This window comes from Chiroxiphia lanceolata, chromosome 1, assembly GCF_009829145.1.
Source record: "Chiroxiphia lanceolata isolate bChiLan1 chromosome 1, bChiLan1.pri, whole genome shotgun sequence".
Taxonomy (NCBI): domain Eukaryota; kingdom Metazoa; phylum Chordata; class Aves; order Passeriformes; family Pipridae; genus Chiroxiphia; species Chiroxiphia lanceolata.
In genome coordinates, this window is record NC_045637.1 from 152,127,714 (window position 1) to 152,149,230 (window position 21,517).

Genomic DNA, 21,517 nt, shown 5'->3' on the forward strand with positions numbered 1-21,517 from the left:
GTGAGGGTGGGGAGGCCCTGGCACAGGTTGCCCAGAGAAACTGTGGCTGCCCCATCCCTGGAAGTGTCCAAGGCCAGGTTGGACAGGGCTTGGAGCAACCTGGGCTAGTGGAAGGTGTCCCTACCCATGGAATGGAGTTGGAATGAGATGACCTTTAAGGTCCCTTCCAGCCCAAACAGTTCTGTGATTCCACACTGTTGATACTTTTAATTCTTCACTTTCACTTTTTTGTAAATTTTATTTCTGGTTATAATTATTATTCTTTTATTTCTCTAACCCTGCAGGAGAGGATATATGCCATAAGTGAATATTACAGCCCAAGGTTGTCTGGGCTGGTTTCCAAACCACCAGTCCCTTGCCCCAGAAAGCTAAAACTGCTCTTTCACTTCTGTGATTGCTATGAAGGAGCTTGTCCTAACCAAAAAAGAAAGGTGGTTTTGCTAATGATACAGAAAACCTGCTTTCTCTATATTTCACTTTTCTTCTTCCTTTTTTTTTTTTTTTTTAAAGTTGATGTGGTGGTCTCGATTTAGTTGCAGAATTGAGGCTTTCAGAACCCAAATTTTTTGGCTTCACGAGCCCTGGATTTATGTACCCCTTTCCTGGGACATCAACACTGGCTCCAGGAATTCTGAAGAAGCACTATAAGTTGGATCCAGACTGAAAATAAGAAGAAAAATGTTGAGTAGGCTTTGAGGTTTTTTTTTAACTTGTGGTTGTTGCTGGTCGTTTATGTGGTTTCTTGTTGGGTTTCTGTTTTTTATATTTTTGTTTGTTTTTTGAGTGGCTGTTTGGGGTTTTTAAAATTATTTTTAATCCAGATCAGTCTACATCAGGGACACAAAAGATGGAAAGAGGTAAGAGGAAAGCAAGGCAGTCTTCTCACCCCAGCACCATCCCTAAAGAAATGATGCATCCACCAAGGGCAGAAACCAAGAAGTCGAGGTGGAGGAAATATTTTGGGTGGTTCAAAGAGCATAAAAGAGTTGGTGATGCTGCAGCACTCATCAAATTTAATTTAATACAGGTAACTGCACAAAGAACCATAAGACAGGATGCTGCAGAACATTCCTGTCATTCAGAGCTGAATTTGCTGCTCTTTAAATAGTTGCTGGTTTCCTGTCATGCTGACATGGAAGATGGGCACTAAGACTGGCTGTTTACAGTGACAATGCAAGAGGATTTTGAGAAATTAGAAGGGAAAAAAAAGGTGTCTTAAAAAAGATATATCATTTCCTTTCAACCAAGAGAGCAATTAGATCAGGTAAAATATGTTTGAAAGCGCTCATTCACCCAGGAGAAGTGTTTAGTGCTCATCATTTACTTCTATTTAGCTGAGACTCTCCCATTTAGACACTTACTGACTACTTTGGTAATAGTTTCTCTTTTATGAAAAGAAAAACATTACTGAGAACTCATACATTACATCTCTTACACTGAGACAGATTTATCCACAGTGCCATTTCCATTTCAATCACAAAATGAGCTCCCCAAGAGCAAATCGAGTGAGCAATATTTAACCAGTGGGTAGTCAAGTGAGAACTGCTTAATTGATGTTCTCCTTGGTACCAAGCCATAAAATCTTAAATCTCACATTTGCTGTGAACAACTGTGCTGTAGAATAAAAAAAAACAACAACAAAACACCAAAAAACAACAAAACACAAAAAACCAAAACAGAAAAAAAGTAATGTTTGAACTGGCAGAGAAACTGCATTGGACTTCAAAGAATCCAAAGTGCATGAAAAAGTGTCTTAGATTTATAACACTTTTCAAAGTAACACAGCTTTGACTTCCTCAGCTAAATAATAATGAGCTACTGACTTGTATATCAAACGTGGGAAAGGTGATATGGGGATAGTAGAATTGTTTTCTTTGACAGATGAATTAAAAGGTTTAAAAGCTAATTTCACTTTTTTTTTTTTTAAAGGTAGAGTGAAACTTTGATTGCATTTAAAGAACAATGAATTATGTTTTACAGCAATACAACTTTCACGTGCATATTACGAATAGGGTACAGAAAACCTACACAATATTGTTGAGAAGTTTGTCAGCTTGACAGTTTAGTCCTGCTTTTAATTTATTGCGACCACAAAAACATCTGTAGTGCAACATAAAACCTCTGCACAAATGAGCATCCAAATCCTGAAGCCTCTTCTCTAGGAAAAATAAGCAGTCACTTACAGCTTCCACTGGAAGTGTTCATTTTGGCCCACTGAGTAAGTGCTGTTCTATTAAGCTCTAACACTCTTTGGTCCAATTTTTACTCTACGAATTTTATTTTAAAACAGTGCAATCTGTTTTAAACAGATTAACCCAGTCTATCTCCAATTGCTCTATCATTTGCCAAAGACCTTCTGGAGGATCTACAGATTTTCCTTCAGTCCTGCATTTGCCACCCCTGAAGGCAGGTAATTCCATAGGTGGGTGAGACCTCATCTCTAGACAAGAAGGATGAAAGGAAGAAAGAAAAGGGGAAAAAAAGCTTTTTAAAAAGTAAAAAAATGTGGTATAAAGATCCATAGTGCTACATTCTAATTAGCTGTTCTCAGCCAGTCTGGCAAGGCTGTCTAATTAGCTGTCACAAACCAGGCCTAAATAATTCTGCTAAGTCCCTCTTTTGCCTGTACTGCAGTGATGACTCTCCAAGCCCATCCAAGCAGCCTGTCCATCTTCAAGCCAAGACAAAAGACTTTGCTTGTTTTCAACCATAGAAGCAATACAGATGTGGAAACTTCTGGGATTATTGCTAAAGATGGATGTGTTCAGAGGGTGATTTGGTCTCTGCATCTTTCTCTGTTGACCAGAAATGGAATTGAGAAGATGGGCTTTGACCAGTCATCACTCAGAGATGGTCCAAGTTCAGTGAGATAAATCCCACCTTATGTATACAGACAAACAGAAATTATTTTGGGTCTTGAGGTTCAGCAAGTACAATGCTACAGTTTTCTGGTATTGAGCCTAGAAGAATTCTAAAGTAATGAAATCTAAATGGAATTGCACATTCTTTCAGGATGGGTGGAAGGTGGCGGGGTCACCTGAGGTGCACACAGACCACGTAGCAAGACACAGCTACAGAAGTTAATACTCCCTGAATCTGGACTTTAATCCCTCTATGCTTTCAGCAGGAGCAGTGATGGGTTAATACCCACAAAAGAACATTTTGAGTCTTACAAGTTAGATGATTTCTAGTGAAGTGGCATCTGGGGGTTTTGTACAGCACTGACTTGAGTTACAGAAGCAGAAGCCTCAGGCAGAGACCCAGGCCCTCATGGTAATTGAAAACTGCACCTTTCCAAAATTTCTGTGAGCTCAGGCTACAAAGAAACAATATAAGAATAAGAAGCTGGAGGTGGAGTGCAAGATCCCAGACAGGCAGTGAGAAGACTGCAAATAGCATAACAAAAAACCCAGTCACAGAGCACAGCTGATCACAAACACTGCTGCTCCAGGACAGAGCTGCCATCAGCCTCCATCAAATCCACACAGCATGGGACAAACCTTTGTTCCCAAAGAAGTGATGACCACAGTGAGCACACCAGGGGAAGGATGGCTTTTATGTGAGTGCTCCTGACACTCAGGTAAAGGAGGGCTGTGAAGATGGTGAAGGGCCTTGAGGGGAAGCTGTACCAGGAGGGGCTGAGGGCACCTGGGCTGTTCAGCCTGGAAAAGAGGAGACCACAGGGAGACCTCTTAGAAGTCTTTGACTTCCTCATGAGGGGAAGTAGAAGGGCAGGCACTGATCTCTGCTCTGTGGGGACTAGTGATAAGATCTGAGAGAATGCCATGAAGTTATGTCAGGGGAGGTTTAAGTTGGAGATTAGAAAAAGGTTCTACTCCCAGAGGGTGGTTGGGCACTGAACAGGCTCCCCAGGGCAGAGGTCACAGCTCCAAGGCTGCCAGAGCTGAAGAAGTGTTTGGACAATGCTCTCAGGCACATGGTGAGATTGCTGGGCTGTCCTGTGCAGGGTGAGGAGTTGGACTCGATGATCTTTGTGGGTCCATTCCATCTCAGGATGTTCAGTTTCTATGATTCTGTAAAAGCCTGGCTCAACCCATCCATAACAAAAACTGAAATTCCCCATCCCTGGAAGCGTTCAAGGCCAGGCTGAATGGTGGTCTGAGCAACCTGGTCTAGTGGAAGGTGTCCTTGCCAAGAGGGTGGAACAAGATGATCTTTAAGGTCCCTTCAAACCCAACCCATTCTATGATTCTGGGAGCAGGCAGTTCACAGCTGAACCTTCATTTCACCTCATGTACCTTAAAAAGACAGATCTGCTACAAAACATTTCCCAAATGAAAGGTTAGTGAGTAAAAGGTGACTTTACTGTCACACAGTGTCCTGGAGTAGTTCCCATTAAAGACTTTTAAAACTAAATCATTACCAAGATTTTTTTTTTCTTCTCATCTGTCTGATTTTAATTGTATCATGTGAAATGAGATCATTTGATGCACTACCCTTAAACTCTTCTCCTCTTAAAATAGAATCTAAATCTTTCTATAGATAGAAGATTCTTTAAGTAATTACACATGAAGTGTTTTGGATAAAGTGTCTTTTCCTTTCCTGTGCAAAAGAATTTATCTTTGGATCAATCAATAGAAGAAGGTTTGCAGATTTTCTAAGGAGAGTACAAAGGTAAATAAAATTTGTTCTTGTTATTTTTGAAACATGAAGGAGATGGGATATATATATCATATAACAGTTTCTTCTGGTCATCATCTGTGAAATTCAGTTAATCACTGTATTTAGCTGTTAAATGATTGTACATCCGGAATATGACAGGAGGAAACATTTAACTTCAGAGAATTACTCAGAATTCAACTGCATCTAAGAGAAGAATATAGCTCTGTTACCTTAGTACTGATATCACTTAGGAAAACTATTCACAGGATGCTTCAGACTGCAGAGAATGCTGCTTGATTACATGTGAGAACAGCCAGTTTACAAATCCCTCTTTAAATTTTTCTACCTCCTCCATTTTTCCCCACTTTCTTTCCACTTACACTTTTTTCCATCCTGAAATTATGTTGTTCATGGTCTGTCAAAATAACTGGTATCAGAGCTGAGACACTGAGTGACACAGAATGCACTTGTAGAAGGATTTGGGGAGCCATATAGTGACAATGTAAAGGACAACTTCTCTTGTGATAAGTGTGAGGGAAATGGATACACAAATGCTGCTGAAACAGTGGATGCTGAAGGTCCTCAAGTTTTGTTGAATGGAGAGCAGTTAGTGAAGGAAAGCTTGGAAAAGCTTGGAAAGCTTCCTCAGCTTCTCATTCCAGACTGGAATGAGAGCCTCACCTTTGGAGCTAAGTTAGAGAAGGCAGAAACACACATCCAGCCTTTACAGCCCTGCAGAATTTTAAGGATTATTGTCAAACAGGACATGATATCAGAAACTTCAGGAAAGTTCAGAAATATTTGTAGTGAATGATGGTAATTACTCCAGATCAGTGACTTTGTTTCAACAAAAGAAGATCCATTACGAAATTCTTTGAAGTGAGACACTAACCTAGAATTTCAGGTAAAAATAACACCAGTTTAGTCTGGTGTCTATTTTGGGAAAGGATATGTGCTACAGGCATAGAGAATTTCTCCACAACTTCACTGAGCTGTAAGAGATAAAAATGTCTCTGAGTCAGCACATTGAATTGTTTTCTGAGACTGCAAACCAATTAGTGTATTTAGCTATAAACCACAGGTCGAATTTAAAACATTTACAACTGGTTTAAAATACAACCAGAGATCTCTGCTGAAACAGCTGTGGGAGGGCCATGACTGGAGGGAGCACTTACACAGGAGTGATGGGAACACAACCAAAGTGAACTGGGCAGTGGGACTGCAGCAGCAGCCCCTCAGCCCTGACACCTCTGTCAGTCCTTCTGGGCCAGAGCATCACAAACTGATGGTTGTGTGTCACAGCTCTGGTGTTATTTGCTCTAAGTCAACCTACACTGGCTGCATCTTTAACAGTCAGCAATTTAAATCCCACCTCTGACTGCAGAGCAGATCTATCCCTTTTTGCAAGAGCAATGACTGATCTCCTTCCAAGAGTGGCATATCCTTCCAGGCAGGATCTGCAACCAAAAATTAGGTCAACTTGGCTAGACTGAATAAAAATTTCCATTCAAATTCCATTCAAATGCCCCAGTTTATCTTCTGGAAGCCTTTCCTCCGGACAGCAGCCTGCGCTCTGCAGTGTTCAGTCCCCATAAATATATTTCCAAGCTTGAAGAATTTGGAAAAAAATAGATCAGGATGAATTTTGCAGTATTTATTTCACATCCTCCTGTTGTGGGTTAACCTTGGCTGGCTGCCAGGTGCCCACCAGTCCTTTTGTTCTCCACCTTTCCTTATCATTATTATTATTTCACTCTTTTATGTGAAGTTTCTCTTGCAAGGCTTCCTGCCAGACCCTTGTGTCAAAGGCAGGTTTATGTGAACTGTTATTACATAGCACTACTCCTTCATTACAAAATTATATGTATTATGCAGAGCAAAATTGCATAATCTGTGTAATTAGCTCATCCCAGTCATTGCTGGCAACGAAAACATCTGTGAAGGTTGAGCAGAGGGGAAAGCTAATGACACCCATTCAGGAATAAGGATTGCACCTGTAAAACTGACTGGCTGAGCCCTCTGCCTTGTCCCAGAGCACAGCTGAGACAACCATTAACCACAGGCACTCAAAAGACACTGATTTATAGCAAGTACTTGCTGTAAACTGCAGCAAACCAGAAGCTGATTCATAAACAGATGAGTGCACGTGAGCTGGGATGAGCAGAGACAGCAACCTCTCTTCAGGATTAGGCTGTCAAAACCCACTGGTGCATCAAAACCCGCAAAGCAGAGTAAAAGCTGATCCTTCTCCATTCTTAGTTCTTTCTTTTTCTCTTCTTTCCCTCCTTGTCCTGACAGAAGCTTTGTTTCTCCTCCTACTACTTGGTCCCTTAAGTATAAGCCCTGATTCTGCATTTTCTTTAGTTTAGAGTTAAGAGACTGGTTTCACTATTGCTTCATTTCTTACACTTGTGGGCTGCCCAGACCCTGCTGACACTGTCACACCCCTGCATCCATGGGGCTGACACCAAACAGGGAATCCATACAGCTACTTTACTTTTAGCCCTAAAAAAGCAGTGAAGAGCCTGATCAAAGGCTGTTTCCTTCTAACATCCTGTCTGTATCACATTATTTCCTGAGTTGGGAGAGAGAGAGTTTGCATTCCTCCTCTTCATCTATGCTACAAAGTTGCATGATGTATTTGAAGTGTATTTTCAGGGAAAAAAATTGTTGAAAAAATGAAAGAGCTTATGGAAGATGAAGACAATCTCCACTGATAAAGCAGGACAGTTCACTGATTTATCTCCAGTGGATCAAGGAATGAGGCCAAATCCACTGGATGGGATCTGACAACAGGATATGAATTGTACTAGAAAATGTAGCCTAGGAAACAACCCTGCATTGCAGAGAAGAGCAGCAAATAGCTGAATAAATGTGATTGTGATAACTAGGCACTTCATCTGGCACACAGAAAAACTGCAGGTGCTACAGACCAGCAGGTCTGCACTGAGACAATGAGGCATGAAAATAAAGAGATACAGATGAGCTCTGAAAACTTATGGTTGAACTCAGAAATATATTGGTAATTGTATCAATTGCACTAAATATCCAAGCTCATGGATATTTCTGTAATTCTGAAGATGTTAATGAAAATAACTTTGGTTTTCCCAGACCACACAGTGGGATGCTTTCCATTCAGTTCACATTTCAATACTGAGAACAGAAAATTTTTATTCCTGAAAGAGAGACCTGGAGAGAACGATATTTAGATACTACAACCCAACCACACTTTGTACATCCAAAAGTCTTTGCAGGGAAACTCTTTCAAAGGACTGCAAAATACAGATTCTGTCCTCAAAACTCTCCTGCTCAGCCCTAACGAAATTAATGACACTGAGGAATTGAGGTGACATTTCCAGGGAGCTTCTTGCACTGTAAACCAAAAAAAGGAGGAGTCTTTACGGAGTTGGAAAGCTTCAGAGTTCCTGATATACTGGAATTACTTTATGAAGGACAGGAGACTGAAGCAGCTTCCCTGAGGCCAGCTGCAGGGTATGAAATAGGTCTCACTTACTATCTGTTCTAACAGATACAAGCTGCATTCAGCACAAAACAACCCTGGTCCTTTCCCTCTCAAAGTGGCACAGCCACAAACACTGTCTCTTGGCTGCAGCAGGGCACCAGCACAAAACCACGTGGTAGTGATGTCCCAGAAGGATCAATGCCAGCTGTGGTCAGGAAAGTCCTTGCTCTCACACTGAAGGCAGCACAGTCAGAACCAAAGTGGTTCCAATGTGAGGTTGTAGTCCTGTCACATGCCTGCCCACCAACTCAGGGGACAAGAATGCCAGAGGAGAGACAGCAAGAAAAATAATGAAGGAAACCAGTCTATGAACATCTCTTCCCATAGAGGCATGGGAAGAGAGAAAATACTTAGGCCAAACATGCTAAAAATCAAGCTGCACATCACCTTTTCATTTACAAGACAGAAACACCGGGCATGACATCTTCTTCTGTTGAGTTGTAGTTTGCTCAGAGGTTCTGGTGGCCCTGCACTCAGTTAATTGTGCTCGTTGTTCTGTGCTGCCTGCCTTGGATGTAGTACTGTATCACATTTATTCTTTATATCTGGTATTTAAGCATCAATTCCCTTCTTTTACCTGCAGTTCTTTGGGATGGCAACTGGGATTTTTGCTTGCTGTCTCCCAGCTGGCAGCCAGTCTGCATGGCACTCCAGTTCTTCCCCAGAAATGCTTTCTGCACATCTTCCATACGTTTCCCCCATCCCTCTGTCAGGGGTCATACACTGCATTCTTTGTCAGCACTAACATTTGAGCCACTCCTCACCCGTGTTCTGTTATCCCACCTTTCCATCTCACCTCCCAACACTTTGTCCTTAGTTTCTAGGAGCTGGTTACTGCTCCCCACCTCTGCACAGCCTGCTGTGCTGCACTGCCAGCTCTCCCTCCTGCCCAGTGGCATTTCTACATTTTAAATCCCTTCAGCCATTTAGTAAAGTCTTCTGCAGGAGCTCCACCCTCACCCATTCCCACAGTGACTCTGAACTCGTGTTCTTCTTCAGGCACAAAGTCTCCACCTCTCGCTCACTTTCGCCTTGACAGGTTTGAGAGCTGGGCCTGTGCAAACCTTGTGAAGTTCTACAAGGCCAAGTGCAAGGTCCTGCACCTGGGTAGAGGCAAGCCCAAGCACAAATACAGGCTGGGCAGAGAATGGATTGAGAGCAGCCCTGAGGAGAAGGACTTGGGGGGGTGTTGGTAGATGAGATGTTCAACATGACCCACCAATGTGTGCTGGCAGCCCAGGAAGCCAGAAAGTCTGGGCTGCCTTAAAGAAAGTGTGGCCAGCAGGTCACATTATCTCCCTCTACTCTACTCTTGTGAGATCCCACCTGGAGCACAACATCCAGCTCTCTGGACTCACTCCAACAAGTCCATGTCCTTCTTATGCTGGGGCTTTCAGCAACCCCGTCTAGTGGAAGGTGTCCCCACCCGTGGCACAGGTGATAGATTCAGGTGATCATTAAGGCCCCTCCCAATTCAAATCATTCCTTGGTTCTATGACATGAAACTTCCAGCACTTCAACTGCCTGATTTCATCTCGAGGAAGTTATTTTTATCCTTCTACTTTGAGCAGATAGCTTTTCTGAATGAGCCATCCATGAGTCACTGACATTTCAGGATTAAATCAAAGCAATTAGCCCTGCCTTTTCCAGCTGATTTTCATCAAGGTAACATGGCAACTAGACAAAGGTCAGTGCCCCGTGAGTATCACTTGATTCCCCTAAAAGCAAGAAAAAGATGAATTAAAACAAGTAAAATGGTGCAGAAAAATTACATATTACACATCAATAGGTAAATGGAATCAAAACAAGAGACTGAGACTGTTGCACGACAGGTAACACAAGTTCTTCATGTAAAAAACACAATCACTAAGTGCCATGTCACAGATTTCCATGAAACACAAACAATTGATGATGGAGGCCACTAAAGGATCCATTTGGCATCTGTAGGGACATCACAAAGCCACAGAAATGTTGGTTAGAAGAAGCAGGAGAGTTCATCTAGTCCAACTTGCAATATGTCATGTTGCCACACCATGTTTTTTTTTTACCAAGCAAAGCCAGAACTTCTTTAGCTCTGTGCTCAAAATCACTAGAAATGCTTTGTTTCAAGAAGGAACTGATAAAATCAGAATGAGGTTTTCAAAGCTACTCATGAACCTAAAAACTCGAATATGTAAGTGACTTACCACACTGAAATTAGTTTCTTTCCCTGAGATTGCAGAAGGTGAATTTGAGCTCAGGTTTACCAGAAGCCGAGTGAACACACCATCAGTTTTCATCTGGTCCCAGAGGATCAGTGACTTGTTCATATCTACCCCATTTACAGTTCTTTCTGTGCCTAGTCAGGGATTGGGAAAATGAGACTGGGGTTGGATGAGGAGCTTAGCAGAGGGAATGCACTGAAGGCAGACAGGAGGCATACAGTTATCTAACCAGCTGAAGAAGTGATGAAAAAATAACACCCCAAATTCTCTTGAAGCCCTGTAATTGCAATGAGTGTGATCAGGTGCTGATGGAATCACAGGAACTCACTCAATGATCTGCAGCTGAGATTTAGCAGAGAATAGGAATCTCTAGGGAATTCTTAACAGTTCAGTAATAGCTGAAAAATCCAGCTATTAATGAGCATATTTCTAATTACAAGAGAATATTTTACATACTCCCATGATAAACTGAATCACACTGCTATGATGTCTGTGCTCTTCTGACACACTCACCTCTGCAGTTCAGCTCAGAGACCCTCTTATTCCCCTCAGCATTCACTGAAGTAATAAACCAAAGTACTTCTGGAGAATAAACTGCTATTATTACTGTTGCTGGATTTATTTTTTTTTTTGCAGGAGAAACATGCAGTGAATACAGGAGAGATGAAGGGGTTAAAAATAAGTTAGGAAGAAACAGATAAGGCTGTTTGGGTTTGTAGGTGGACAAGGATTACTTAATTACGTGAAAAGACCTTTGTGGGAATCTTTTAGCTCTCCCCCAAGAAAGAAAAAGCAGCAGCAAAACTCAGTATTCAACTGCTACAGCCTCTCCTTGGGACTGGACAATGCAGTGAACCACTGTAACTGCATTTGGATTTATCCCTGTCCTTTTTGAGACAGGCTTTGAAACAGAAGGTAGATCTAAATGTAACTTTGTTCCCTCACTTTCAAACAAAACAAACCAAAAAACTTCTGATTTCTGTGCTGCAAAGAAGGCTTCCTGAGTCACGGGCAGCTCTGGGTGCCAGGTGGAAATGTGCATCTTCAGAGAGGCCTAATGAGAGGGAGACATTTGTTAAATAATGACACAGTCATGGGTCAAGTGGGTGAGTTTATACATGAAGTTTGTGTGAAGTGGAAAGGTCAGAAGATTGGATTAGATGGACAAAATTAACCAAAATGTGGATCTTTGGGATCCTGGCTTTCTTTAATACAAAGTGCTGGTCAGGAAGAATGAGAGGAGTTCTCTCTACAGAGGTCATGTGAGCTGGTGGCTGTGTTACCTGGCTCCCACACAGTCCCACACCACTCGGAGCATTGGTGCACAACTGTCCAAATCCCTGCAACTTCCCACCCAAGATGTCATCACACCCCCCCTGAGGCAAGGAGCTCTCAGAACAGGAACATAAACCCTTAAAGATATCTTCTGTTTGGTGACCAGAGACAAAACCTGAGGGAATGGCCTGGAGTTGTGTCAGGGGAGGTTTAGGTTGGGTGTTAGAAAGAAGTTCTTCCCCCAGGGGGTGGTTGGGCACTGAACAGGCTCCTCAAGGCAGTGGGCACCAAGGCTGCCAGAGCTCCAGGAGGGTTTGGATGATACTCTCAGGTACAGGATGTGACTTTTGTGGATGGTCCTGTGCAGGGCTAAGGGTTGGACTGGATGATCCTTGTGGGTCCCTTCCAACTCAGGATATTCTGTGATTCTGTGAAAAGGGCTTCCCAAGTTAGGGGTCTCTCTCTCCCCCATAGCTCTGGAGAAAGGAAAAAAATTCCTTTGAGAAACCTAAAAATCCATTTCCAGCAACCAATCTCCTGTTGTCTGCCCTGGTTTCCACAGAGAGTATTCATCTGTTCAGTGTATCAAGATCAGCACAGAAACAAAGATCCTTGAAAGCACTCTCTGCTTCCAAACTCTTCATCAGCTGCTCTGGTTGCAAAGCAACAATCAGTTTGATGAGTCTGGAGATTCTGAATTAAGTAATGACAGCTCATGGTGCCCTTTGAATTACACAGTGCTGATGTTTCAGGTATTACTGGCATAATTCAGCAATAACCGAGTTAAATAAAAATTCTTAGAAATGAGAAAAAGAATCCCTAGGAAGTCACGTCTAAGTTTAGTTAAAATGGGGATGATGCACTAGCAAAGTAATTTCCTATTTTCTCTCTTTGTCTCATTTCCATAACACATTTTCTGTTTTCCAAATCTCTCTTTGCTCCCTGGATGACTGAGGAGGATAAGTTACTGCATTAGTTCTTGTGTCACGGTATGGTCAGTGTTTTCCAACCACCAGGGCTTTGGACAATACAGCTGCACTGGGAAAGGTTCTTCCTTCTTCTGTTTTCCCAGGGAAAACTCTTAATGAGAATTTGAGATTTTTCTCTGAGTTTTTTTTAAGCACTGAGTTTCTGTTCCTATAATTTGCTTCAAAGTATTGCTTCTCCCTGCACAAGTCTCATATGGAGCAGCATCTGGCCCCCTGTATTCCCAGCACTGCAGAGAAAGAAGTCAGCAGAAAGAAATCTGAGTTTTATTGATTTTATGAATTTGTCCCAAGAGCTACCAATTATGAACTCCAAGAATAACATCTGAGGGGAATGAAACTGCACTGAAAAAAAGAAAAAAAAAAGAAAATATCTACTAAAAATCCATTCCCCTCCAATTTGCATAGGAGACCATATTTCTCATCAGCTTCTCAAGCTACTAAGAGTGCTTGTTCTAACCTGGATGTCAAGTAAGTGATGTTGGGGTCTAAAACTGAATAAAAGTTTCCCTTTCGCAGGACAACAAACTTTGAGCAAAGTCTTACATGACTGTCAAAGCCTGGGAACTTTACCTGGACCAGGACACAGCTTAAAGTTCTGTTCTTCCAAGGCACAGAAATTGCAAAGGTTCACCATTATATAAAAAGCAATGATATTTCCATGTCATGGCAGAACACAGAGGGGAAACCTAAAGAACCTAAATCTGACCAGTGGACTGATCTGTTCTTCAGAACACCCTTCCCATGAGCAACAGGCAAGTTGAGCACTCACAGCTGGGGAAGGCACCTATGTGTCATTCTTGCTAAGTGGGAGCACCTGGAGCATCTCTCAAGTGCCTGAGGGTCCACAGGGAAAATCCAACAGGGAAAGTTCCTGCCAGGGGACAGCACTGAGGCAGGAGACATCAGATTAGTGCAACAGGAAGCAGCACAGCAGCGACCATGGTGTGTACAGCAAGGAGGAATCCTTGTATCATCCTAATGCAGGTTCTTATTGACCACTTCAGCTTCTCTGATGGATTGGTTCACCCCTGCTTTGCACAGCCCCACATCTTCTAATGTTACACACACCTGCTTGGGACAGAGCTCAGCTCTGCCCTTCCTTCAGGCTTTCAGAGCAGCTTTGCTGAAACCACCACAAAGCACCTTCAGGGAGTGACCTGCTCTCAAGTAACTCTCCACAAAGGAGAGGACAGCAGGATCCCTTCCAGAACATCCTCCTCCTCTTCCTCTCCCATGTCCTTGTCCCCACTTCACCTCAATGAGTCTCTTTGACCCCCCAGTAGGACGGGGAAGCTGCAGAGGCAGCGCTGTCAGTGAGTGGAGCAGCACAAGGTCCAGGATCACTCTCCATCCCATCCATCACTCCCACCCCCAGGTGGCTCAGTGCAGATGCCGGTGGACACTCACTTTACCTGCACTTTAAGTGACACCCTGTGGCTGAGAGGTGGAATTACGGGTGACCATTCCTTCAGTGGCACTGTCCCTAAGCTTTTGGGACAATAAAGAGCCGCTGAAACCCAGCGAGTCGCAGGCAGTCTCAGGTGTTCAGTGACTGGTGAGAACAGCCTGATTCCACCTTCCCCATCGCGGTTTCAGAGCTCATCCAGCTTGGCTGGGTGGAAAATGGGTCATAAGAATACAAGAAATCCCACATCCACAAGAGAGTGCCTGCCCTAGATGTAGCTGGGTGGGATTTTTCCTCTCATTTTCACATGGTGAGATGAGGATTTCCTGCTCTGTCTCCCTTTGTAATATATTTAATTCTTTCCCTTCCCCATATGTTCCTGAGCCATTCCCTCTTCCACTCCTCCCCTGGCTCTAGAAGCACACGACTTTGCAAGTATCATCTAATTCAGAACCTGTGGGAAGAACTGAACCTCAGTCCATCTGTCTGCCAGCTGGTAGCTGCTGTCAGCTTAGAGAAGTGCTCATTATTTCATGCAAGTTCCAAAGAGGTGGATGGGGCAGCTGCCTTAGAGAGAGAGAGAGAGTCACAGAAGCCTCCAAAATAATGTGGCCAACCCTGTGTTTGCTGACTCTCCTGAAGGCCCAAGGTTAAGAGCCCTCTCCAAGATGTGTTGTTGCTCAGATCTCACTCACTTCAGAGGAGGATCAGGCAGGCTTGGGGTACAGCAGCAGCAATTCCTGGCTCTGGGAAATAAGTGAAGTCAAAAAGTCAAGCCTAAACTGAAGAGAATTCCAATCAGGTACAATAGGATCATAGCAAAGCCACCTCATAACTTACCAGCAAAGAACAAAAGTACTTATCAGTGTTTAACTGGATGGACAAAAGGTCCTTGAACATTTACTGAAGTAACACTAAAAATCTTATTTTACTACATGCAATTTACTTGTACTCTGTGCTGAATGAAGAAATCACACACTGCACACAATTATAGTAGAGGGAGCAAGAAAAACGGGTTCTTTTCGTTCCTCCTTTTAAATATTGGTTTCAACACTCTTATTCCAAACTGCAAACTCAGAGCGATCTCGTACCACAAATTGTGCTTCACAATTGTGAAGCTTCATAAAAAAGAAGAAAAACTCGAAGGGAAACAAGTGGAGCCTCTCCCATCTGCTCATGAGTGAAATCAAGAGCCTCACGCTGCTGGATTTGCGGAAGATGTGTGTATTTGTGCCTCTCTTGCTAAAACAGCAAGAGAACAAGAACCAAAGATGGTTGAAATCTCAGTCTGGGCACGGTGCTATATTGGAGACAAGCTGATCCAATCAGCTGCAGATTTGATCTCAGAGAGAAGCTTTATGAGCTTAAAAATCGTGTTTTATTTGCTCCCCCAGAATTCCAATTCTGGACTTCTTTTTTCTGCTGCTGTGTTTGTTTCATTTCTCATCTGTCACCTTCCTTTAACTTTCATGTACTCTTGACTCCCTAGATGAAAATACTGTGTTGGTCACCCCAGAATGGCTAAAGCTTGGCTACTGCAAGGCTGCAGACTATTTTTATTTTTTTTTTTACAGTCTTTTCCTGAAGAGTTCATAATTAAAATTGACCACAAAGCATTTCTCCTTACCCCAAATCTTGTTCTATCATTAAACACTGGGATAAAAGCCTTCTGGATAGCTAAGAAGGTTACAGAAAAGCAATGAGGTGGAAATAGTTTTGGGACTTCACAGTATGTTTTTCAGCCTGAAAACACACATGTATGTGTATAAGTATGCCCATGATGGGCATTTTATTTCTCTCCAATAAAGATGAAAGGCCACCAGAACTTAAAGGGTCTCTGTGTTTTAAAAGAGGACTTGGCTTTCAAAAATGCACCCTTTAGAAATCAAGCCAGAATAACCTCTGGGGAAAAAGTAAGTCACGTGAATGTGATCAACAGAAGTGCTCAGGACACTGAAATACATGAGATAAAACACAAGTGAAAGTATTAATTGAGTCCACAGGCCAGTCAGGTATAAAAGTGCACATTTCTGGAATTATCAGGACAGGTCTTACCCACATAGCATGAACAAGACTCTGTGACCACTGATTTCCTAGCAAGGGTCATGTTTTATATGGAGGCTGAAACCACCACTCCAGAAGATCTCTGAACAATAATTAATCGAAGGAAGAGCAGCAGAGGTTAGATCTCCATGAAAGAATGGTTGTTTAACCCATGAGAATTAGCTCTTTTGCTCTTTTAAAAATTAAATAATCTCTTCAAACCTTTTTAAAAGAGGGGAGATGTGAATCAGAAGAGCAATTAATCTACTTCTTCACCCTTCCATCAGCATAGAAAAGATAATTTCCCTCTGTTCAAGACGAGGCAACAAAGGACTGCAGGAATTTTTCTTTCAGTGGGGAGTAAGACATGTCAACAGGTACAACGGTGATACTTGTGCCAGTGGCTCTTTCTCCCATGTCCATCCACGTGAACAACAGACCAGTTGCCAAGTCACCAACCCTCTCAAATCGTTCTCAACAGGCAGTTGGTTATAGGGCCAAGGAAAAGGTGGGGCACACACCCTCAGAACAAGGGAAGGAGGAACAAAATCCCCATCGGTGCAAGGTTAGCAGTGTTTATGTGCCTGTTTTCAGCAGCACAGTCCCTGGAAAAGGTGAGGATGCTTTTCACAATACACCAAACACTCATCTGAAGTGGTTATTTCAGTCAAAAAGCTTCCCTACACTGCGAGAGAGAGGGGGGTTTGCAGAGCTATAGAGGTACAGTGACATTTTGTTCCTGTTGATCACAGAAGCATCTGATCTCAGTCCCCAGGTGTGGGTTCAGCTCAGCTCAACAGACACTCAGGGATGAATTCAGCTGCCTAAACATGGGCATCAGATCACTTGTCATGGAGCATCTGCAACACCTATGTGGCCTGGAAGACAAAAACCAAACCTGCACAAGGCCTGAGCCCTCTGAAACATGAACTAGATATCAGGCAAATTACCTCTGAGCACCACAAGAGCTTCTGCAGGGGCTGCTGAACTGGGCTCAGCTGAGTAATTCTTCAGGCTTTATTCACTGTTTAGACCTCCACCAATTTGTATTAGAGCTTAAATACTTGAATGAGCTGTTGATACATACTTGGAAATACCAAGATTTGTGTGTCTTAATCTGCAAGATGGAGACTTCCCAATGCTTCCAGCTCCTGCCTGCAACCAGCACAGAGCAAGGGAGGAGCCCACAATGGATGGGTCTCAACCCCTCTGCTACACCAGGGGTTGTAGACTCAAATCAGACAGTTGAGGCTACAAAAGTCAACTCTTTCTGTCCATCAGGTGAACATTTAATCCTGGATTTTCCCATTGCAAAGCACAATTTGTAGGGAAGGGGCATACTTTAGCCTGTAGCATGTTTGCATGTACCACCACTTTTTAGCAAGCAGCAAATCCAGACACATTATGGTCCATTTGCTGAATTAATCAAGCTTCAGGATCTCCTAATAAGTGAATTGTTTCCTAAAACAAGAATAAAAGCTTCACACTGTCAAAGCATAAACACATCTAGAGGGCAGTAATGTTATTGTCATTTTTAGCTAAATATAGAACCTGAGCAGAGACAAGTGCACAGTCACACACTGCACCAACATAGACATTTTTTCCTGTGGGGTTTTTTAAAATTTTTTTTTTTTCTTTGAAAATAATACATAAGCTTGGCTACAAAACTGCAAAGTTGTAAGTGGATGGCATAATTTTCAGATCCTTGGTCAAAGAACGTTTTGTCTACATTCACAAATGGTACTGCAGGGTAACCAGAGCGTGTTTTGTCAACATGACTTTATTTCCCAAATAAAGAGGGAGAAAAAAAAAATATCACCAAAATAACAAAGTGTCAGGGATGAGAAATACTCACAGACTGACAGACTTAGTTCTACAAATCCAGCTGAAACTTATCTGAGTCACTCAGCAGTTCCCATGAGACACACACAGAAACACAGGCAAAGGCACAAAATCACCACGGGAAGTTCAGGCAGTTGGAATGGAAATATTTTATGCAAACAGTTTATTCTAGAGTGGCAAACAGGAGGGGATTTTTTAAGCACCAGGGCTTATTCTTAAGTTTTTTGCCTCAAATACTCTTTCATTATGTTTTGCTGGCATATTGCAGGGTTTGACAGCGATCCCCCTCTGAGCACTCAGAGGTTCTGAGTTAGAGCAAACATCAGAGCATGAGAGGTGAAGAGATGGACATGAAGCCAGGGAAGGTCCACCCAAAGCCTTTGATGAGCTGATCTGTGGAGGAACTTATTTGTCACATTTTGTCTTGAATTCCACACACTGCGTGCACAGAGGCTACAATAAGGTGCCCCATGAGGACCAAAACTCTGCCATGGATCAGCATCTTGGGCTTCCCTGAGTCTGGAATAAGCTTTTCACACAGTCTGGGCACTTTTCAGTCTGGAACTGCTGGTGTCTACAGTGCAAAAGCTTTGCTCTACATGGAATGCTACTGGGTTCATTCCCTCCAGCTGATGGGCTACTTTTAGGAAGTTGGTGGGAACTTGGAATATTTGAGAGACAGATTTCTAAAAACAAGAAAGAAATCACTGAAATGGATCCAGAATTTCTATATGCATTCTAATGAGAAAAAATACTCACAGATGTGCAAAATCAATGTAAAAATATGCTGCAGTTCCTAAAAGGTGGCAGCTCACAAACACAGGATGCCTGACAGTATAATAACCAGCTGAGTTACAACCTGGAGCTGGATAAGCCCTTAGTAGAAGAAAGACATTGCAAGGTGCTTTATATAAATTTGTCTGATTTTGCTCTCAAAAAAAAAATAAATCAGTGCAATACACACCATCATTTCTCCCTCTGCCTCATCAAAATGCAAAACAAAACAGGACAAAACTGCACTGCATGTCCTAGGCAGAAATCTTACGTTGATCCAAGCCATCTCCCTATCAGACCTTCATTTCGAGCTGTATTATTCACCTCTGAGATTTGCAAGATCCATTTCCCGCTTTTTTATCAGTTTTCTGTGCTTATTTTATCCTCAGCACAGGTTGCACAGATGAGATTTTCAGCCCAGGGAGCCTCATTACAAATGGCCCTCTTGTCACCCACGAAGTGACTTGGTGAAATCATGCAAGTGGTCAGGCCATGTCAGTATTTGACATTCCCAAACTCTGGATGCGTTCTGCACGTACTAATTACATCTTTCAAATCCCCAAAGAGATTGCACCTCTGTGCCTGAACCTTAACCCGCTGTCCTACTGCTTTCCCAAGCCTTAATCACCAACTATTCCCAAGAAGCTACTGATTGTAAAAGTTGAGCAAATTTTGGCATCCTTCCCTTTGTTTTCTGAGCTACAGCTTGGAGGAATGACATGAATGGAAGAGTCCAAGATCAACTGTAAGTGGCTACAGTGGCTTCAGTGTACTTCAGTTTTATTGCACTACATACTCTATTGCATCTGGGCACCACACATGGACACACATTTTCTCAACAGGACCACTCACATTTTGTGTTGGAAGGAGGAAAAATGTCCATTTCCCCAGACTATGGCAAAATAATTCTTCAGCATTTCAATAACATATTTTCATCAGTCTTTAACTGGATTAACATGCCACTGTTTTAAGAGAACATGTTAACACTGCAGGATAAGCATTACCCGCCACTGAGGAGGAGAGGAGCAGGGAGGAACTTTAAATCAAGTCATTGATGAACTAGTGAAGGCATTAACAGAGTTCATAAAAACAAATTGTGATATTCAGGACTTTCTTTTCTTCCATGCACAGGAAAAACATTTAAATTCTCCTCACTGTGTTTACGATATAAATAAGGAAACCTCCGTAATGCATTTTTTTTCCTTCCCTTTTGGAGAAACAAAAATCAGGCAAAGGAAACACTGATACTCCCCACCAAAAAAAAGGAAATGGAAAAATAAAAAAAAGAAGCCACAGTTCTTTGAGGTACCTTTTCTGTTCTTTTAGGGTTTGTTCTGATACACTTGCTCTTGTCTGAGCTGCACTTAATCCTCAGAAAATTTCTTCTGGTCTCAACTGAGACTTGTAAAGGTAGTGAAATACCTGCTCTTATCAAAGACAGCATCACCCAGCCCCCTCCACATTCTCACCAATTTTATTGCACAGAGCACAGGTCAGAGAATAGAGGGCTAGAGGATGATTTTGCAGTTCTCTGAGGGAACCTCCTTACTCTGCTCAAACTCTCAGGTGGCAGAAGCTGGTCCCTAAGAGCAAATTTGGCAGAGGGCTCTGTTTCACACAGCAAATACACCAAACTTTTGGCTGCTTATCTGACCCTTGACAGCTACAGCTGGGCAAAGAATAAATTCACTCTCAACAAGTTAAAAAATCAGATCTAAAATGTCAGGGTCATTCTTTTATGGGACTTAGGGAGAATGCTCGCCCCACAAAATTAACAGTACCTGCAAATTAGACCATCAACACCCCAGCAACAGTTCAGAGTAAATTGTCTCCACAGTCAAAACCACACTGAATAGTCTGAAAAAAATGAGTGGCAAACAAATGGGTACACCTAGTTGGAACTAATATGTTAGAAACTCCTGGTGAAAGGTCCAAACAGCATTGACAGACAAGGGAAAGGAAATGAGTGCCCTGGTCTGACAGCCTCAATAATAAATTTTTAGTGAGTCATCAGGAGTGTTTACCTCGAAGAATAAAGCATCAGTTTCAGGAGATTTCTAAGGAGCCCCCGTGCTCCCTTGCTTTGAGTATTATTTGCCTCCTAATTTCCTCTCCTGTTTCCCTTGCAGTGCTGATGCAGCCACTCCAGCCTCACCAGCTGATGAAGTTACTAAACAGATTCCAGACCTCAGCCTTCTGTTTGTTACACACAACTTCCAGCCTGGTTTGTCCCCCTGTTCACACAAACAGCCTCAAAAATACAGTTCTTAGGTGATAAGCTTAAGTCCTTCAGGAGCCAGAGGATCTTTAATCATCCAGACGGCTGAAGCACTGCTACAAATACATCTATTCAGCTATACATAGCTACACATGCACAAACACACAGCACAACATACCCTCCCTACACTGCAGAACATATTTTTTCCCAATATGTTGGGCATGCACTTAAATACACTTAAGTAAAGAGGAAACAGTGTCCACAAGTCTGTGCCTTTGAGAAATCTGCATCATTCCAGGCAGGAATTTTGAATAGACAGGCTGGAATGTGGAGGAAATGTTGATTCCCAGACAGACAATTTATTTTTTTTTTCCTTTTAATGGAAAATATATTTTGGGTCTCCCCAGGCGCCCTCTCAACACCGGATCTGCGGGAGAAGGAAAGGAGTTTGTACTCACTCGTGGTGTTGTATTTGATCCCATTGAAGAATTCCGGGCAGGGTCTCTCCACCAGTTCCCCCGCGGAGGTTCTGGGCCAGCAGGTCCCGATCTGATCCGTGGTGGCATTGCAGTAGGGACCTTTGGTGTTAAAAAGGGAGACAGAAAGGGGGAAAGAAGCAGT

At 42.6% G+C, this 21,517-nt stretch overlaps 1 protein-coding gene across 2 annotated transcripts in view; it reads right to left on the bottom strand.

Annotated features, from left to right (window-relative positions):
* Positions 1-21,517, bottom strand: part of CRHR2 (corticotropin releasing hormone receptor 2) — a 142,322-nt gene that overhangs the window by 78,847 nt on the left and 41,958 nt on the right. For both annotated transcript variants that reach the window (XM_032702533.1, XM_032702543.1), the window contains one exon: positions 21,355-21,474. In XM_032702533.1, the coding sequence (XP_032558424.1) occupies positions 21,355-21,474 (120 nt within the window). The remainder of the gene's footprint in view (positions 1-21,354; positions 21,475-21,517) is intronic.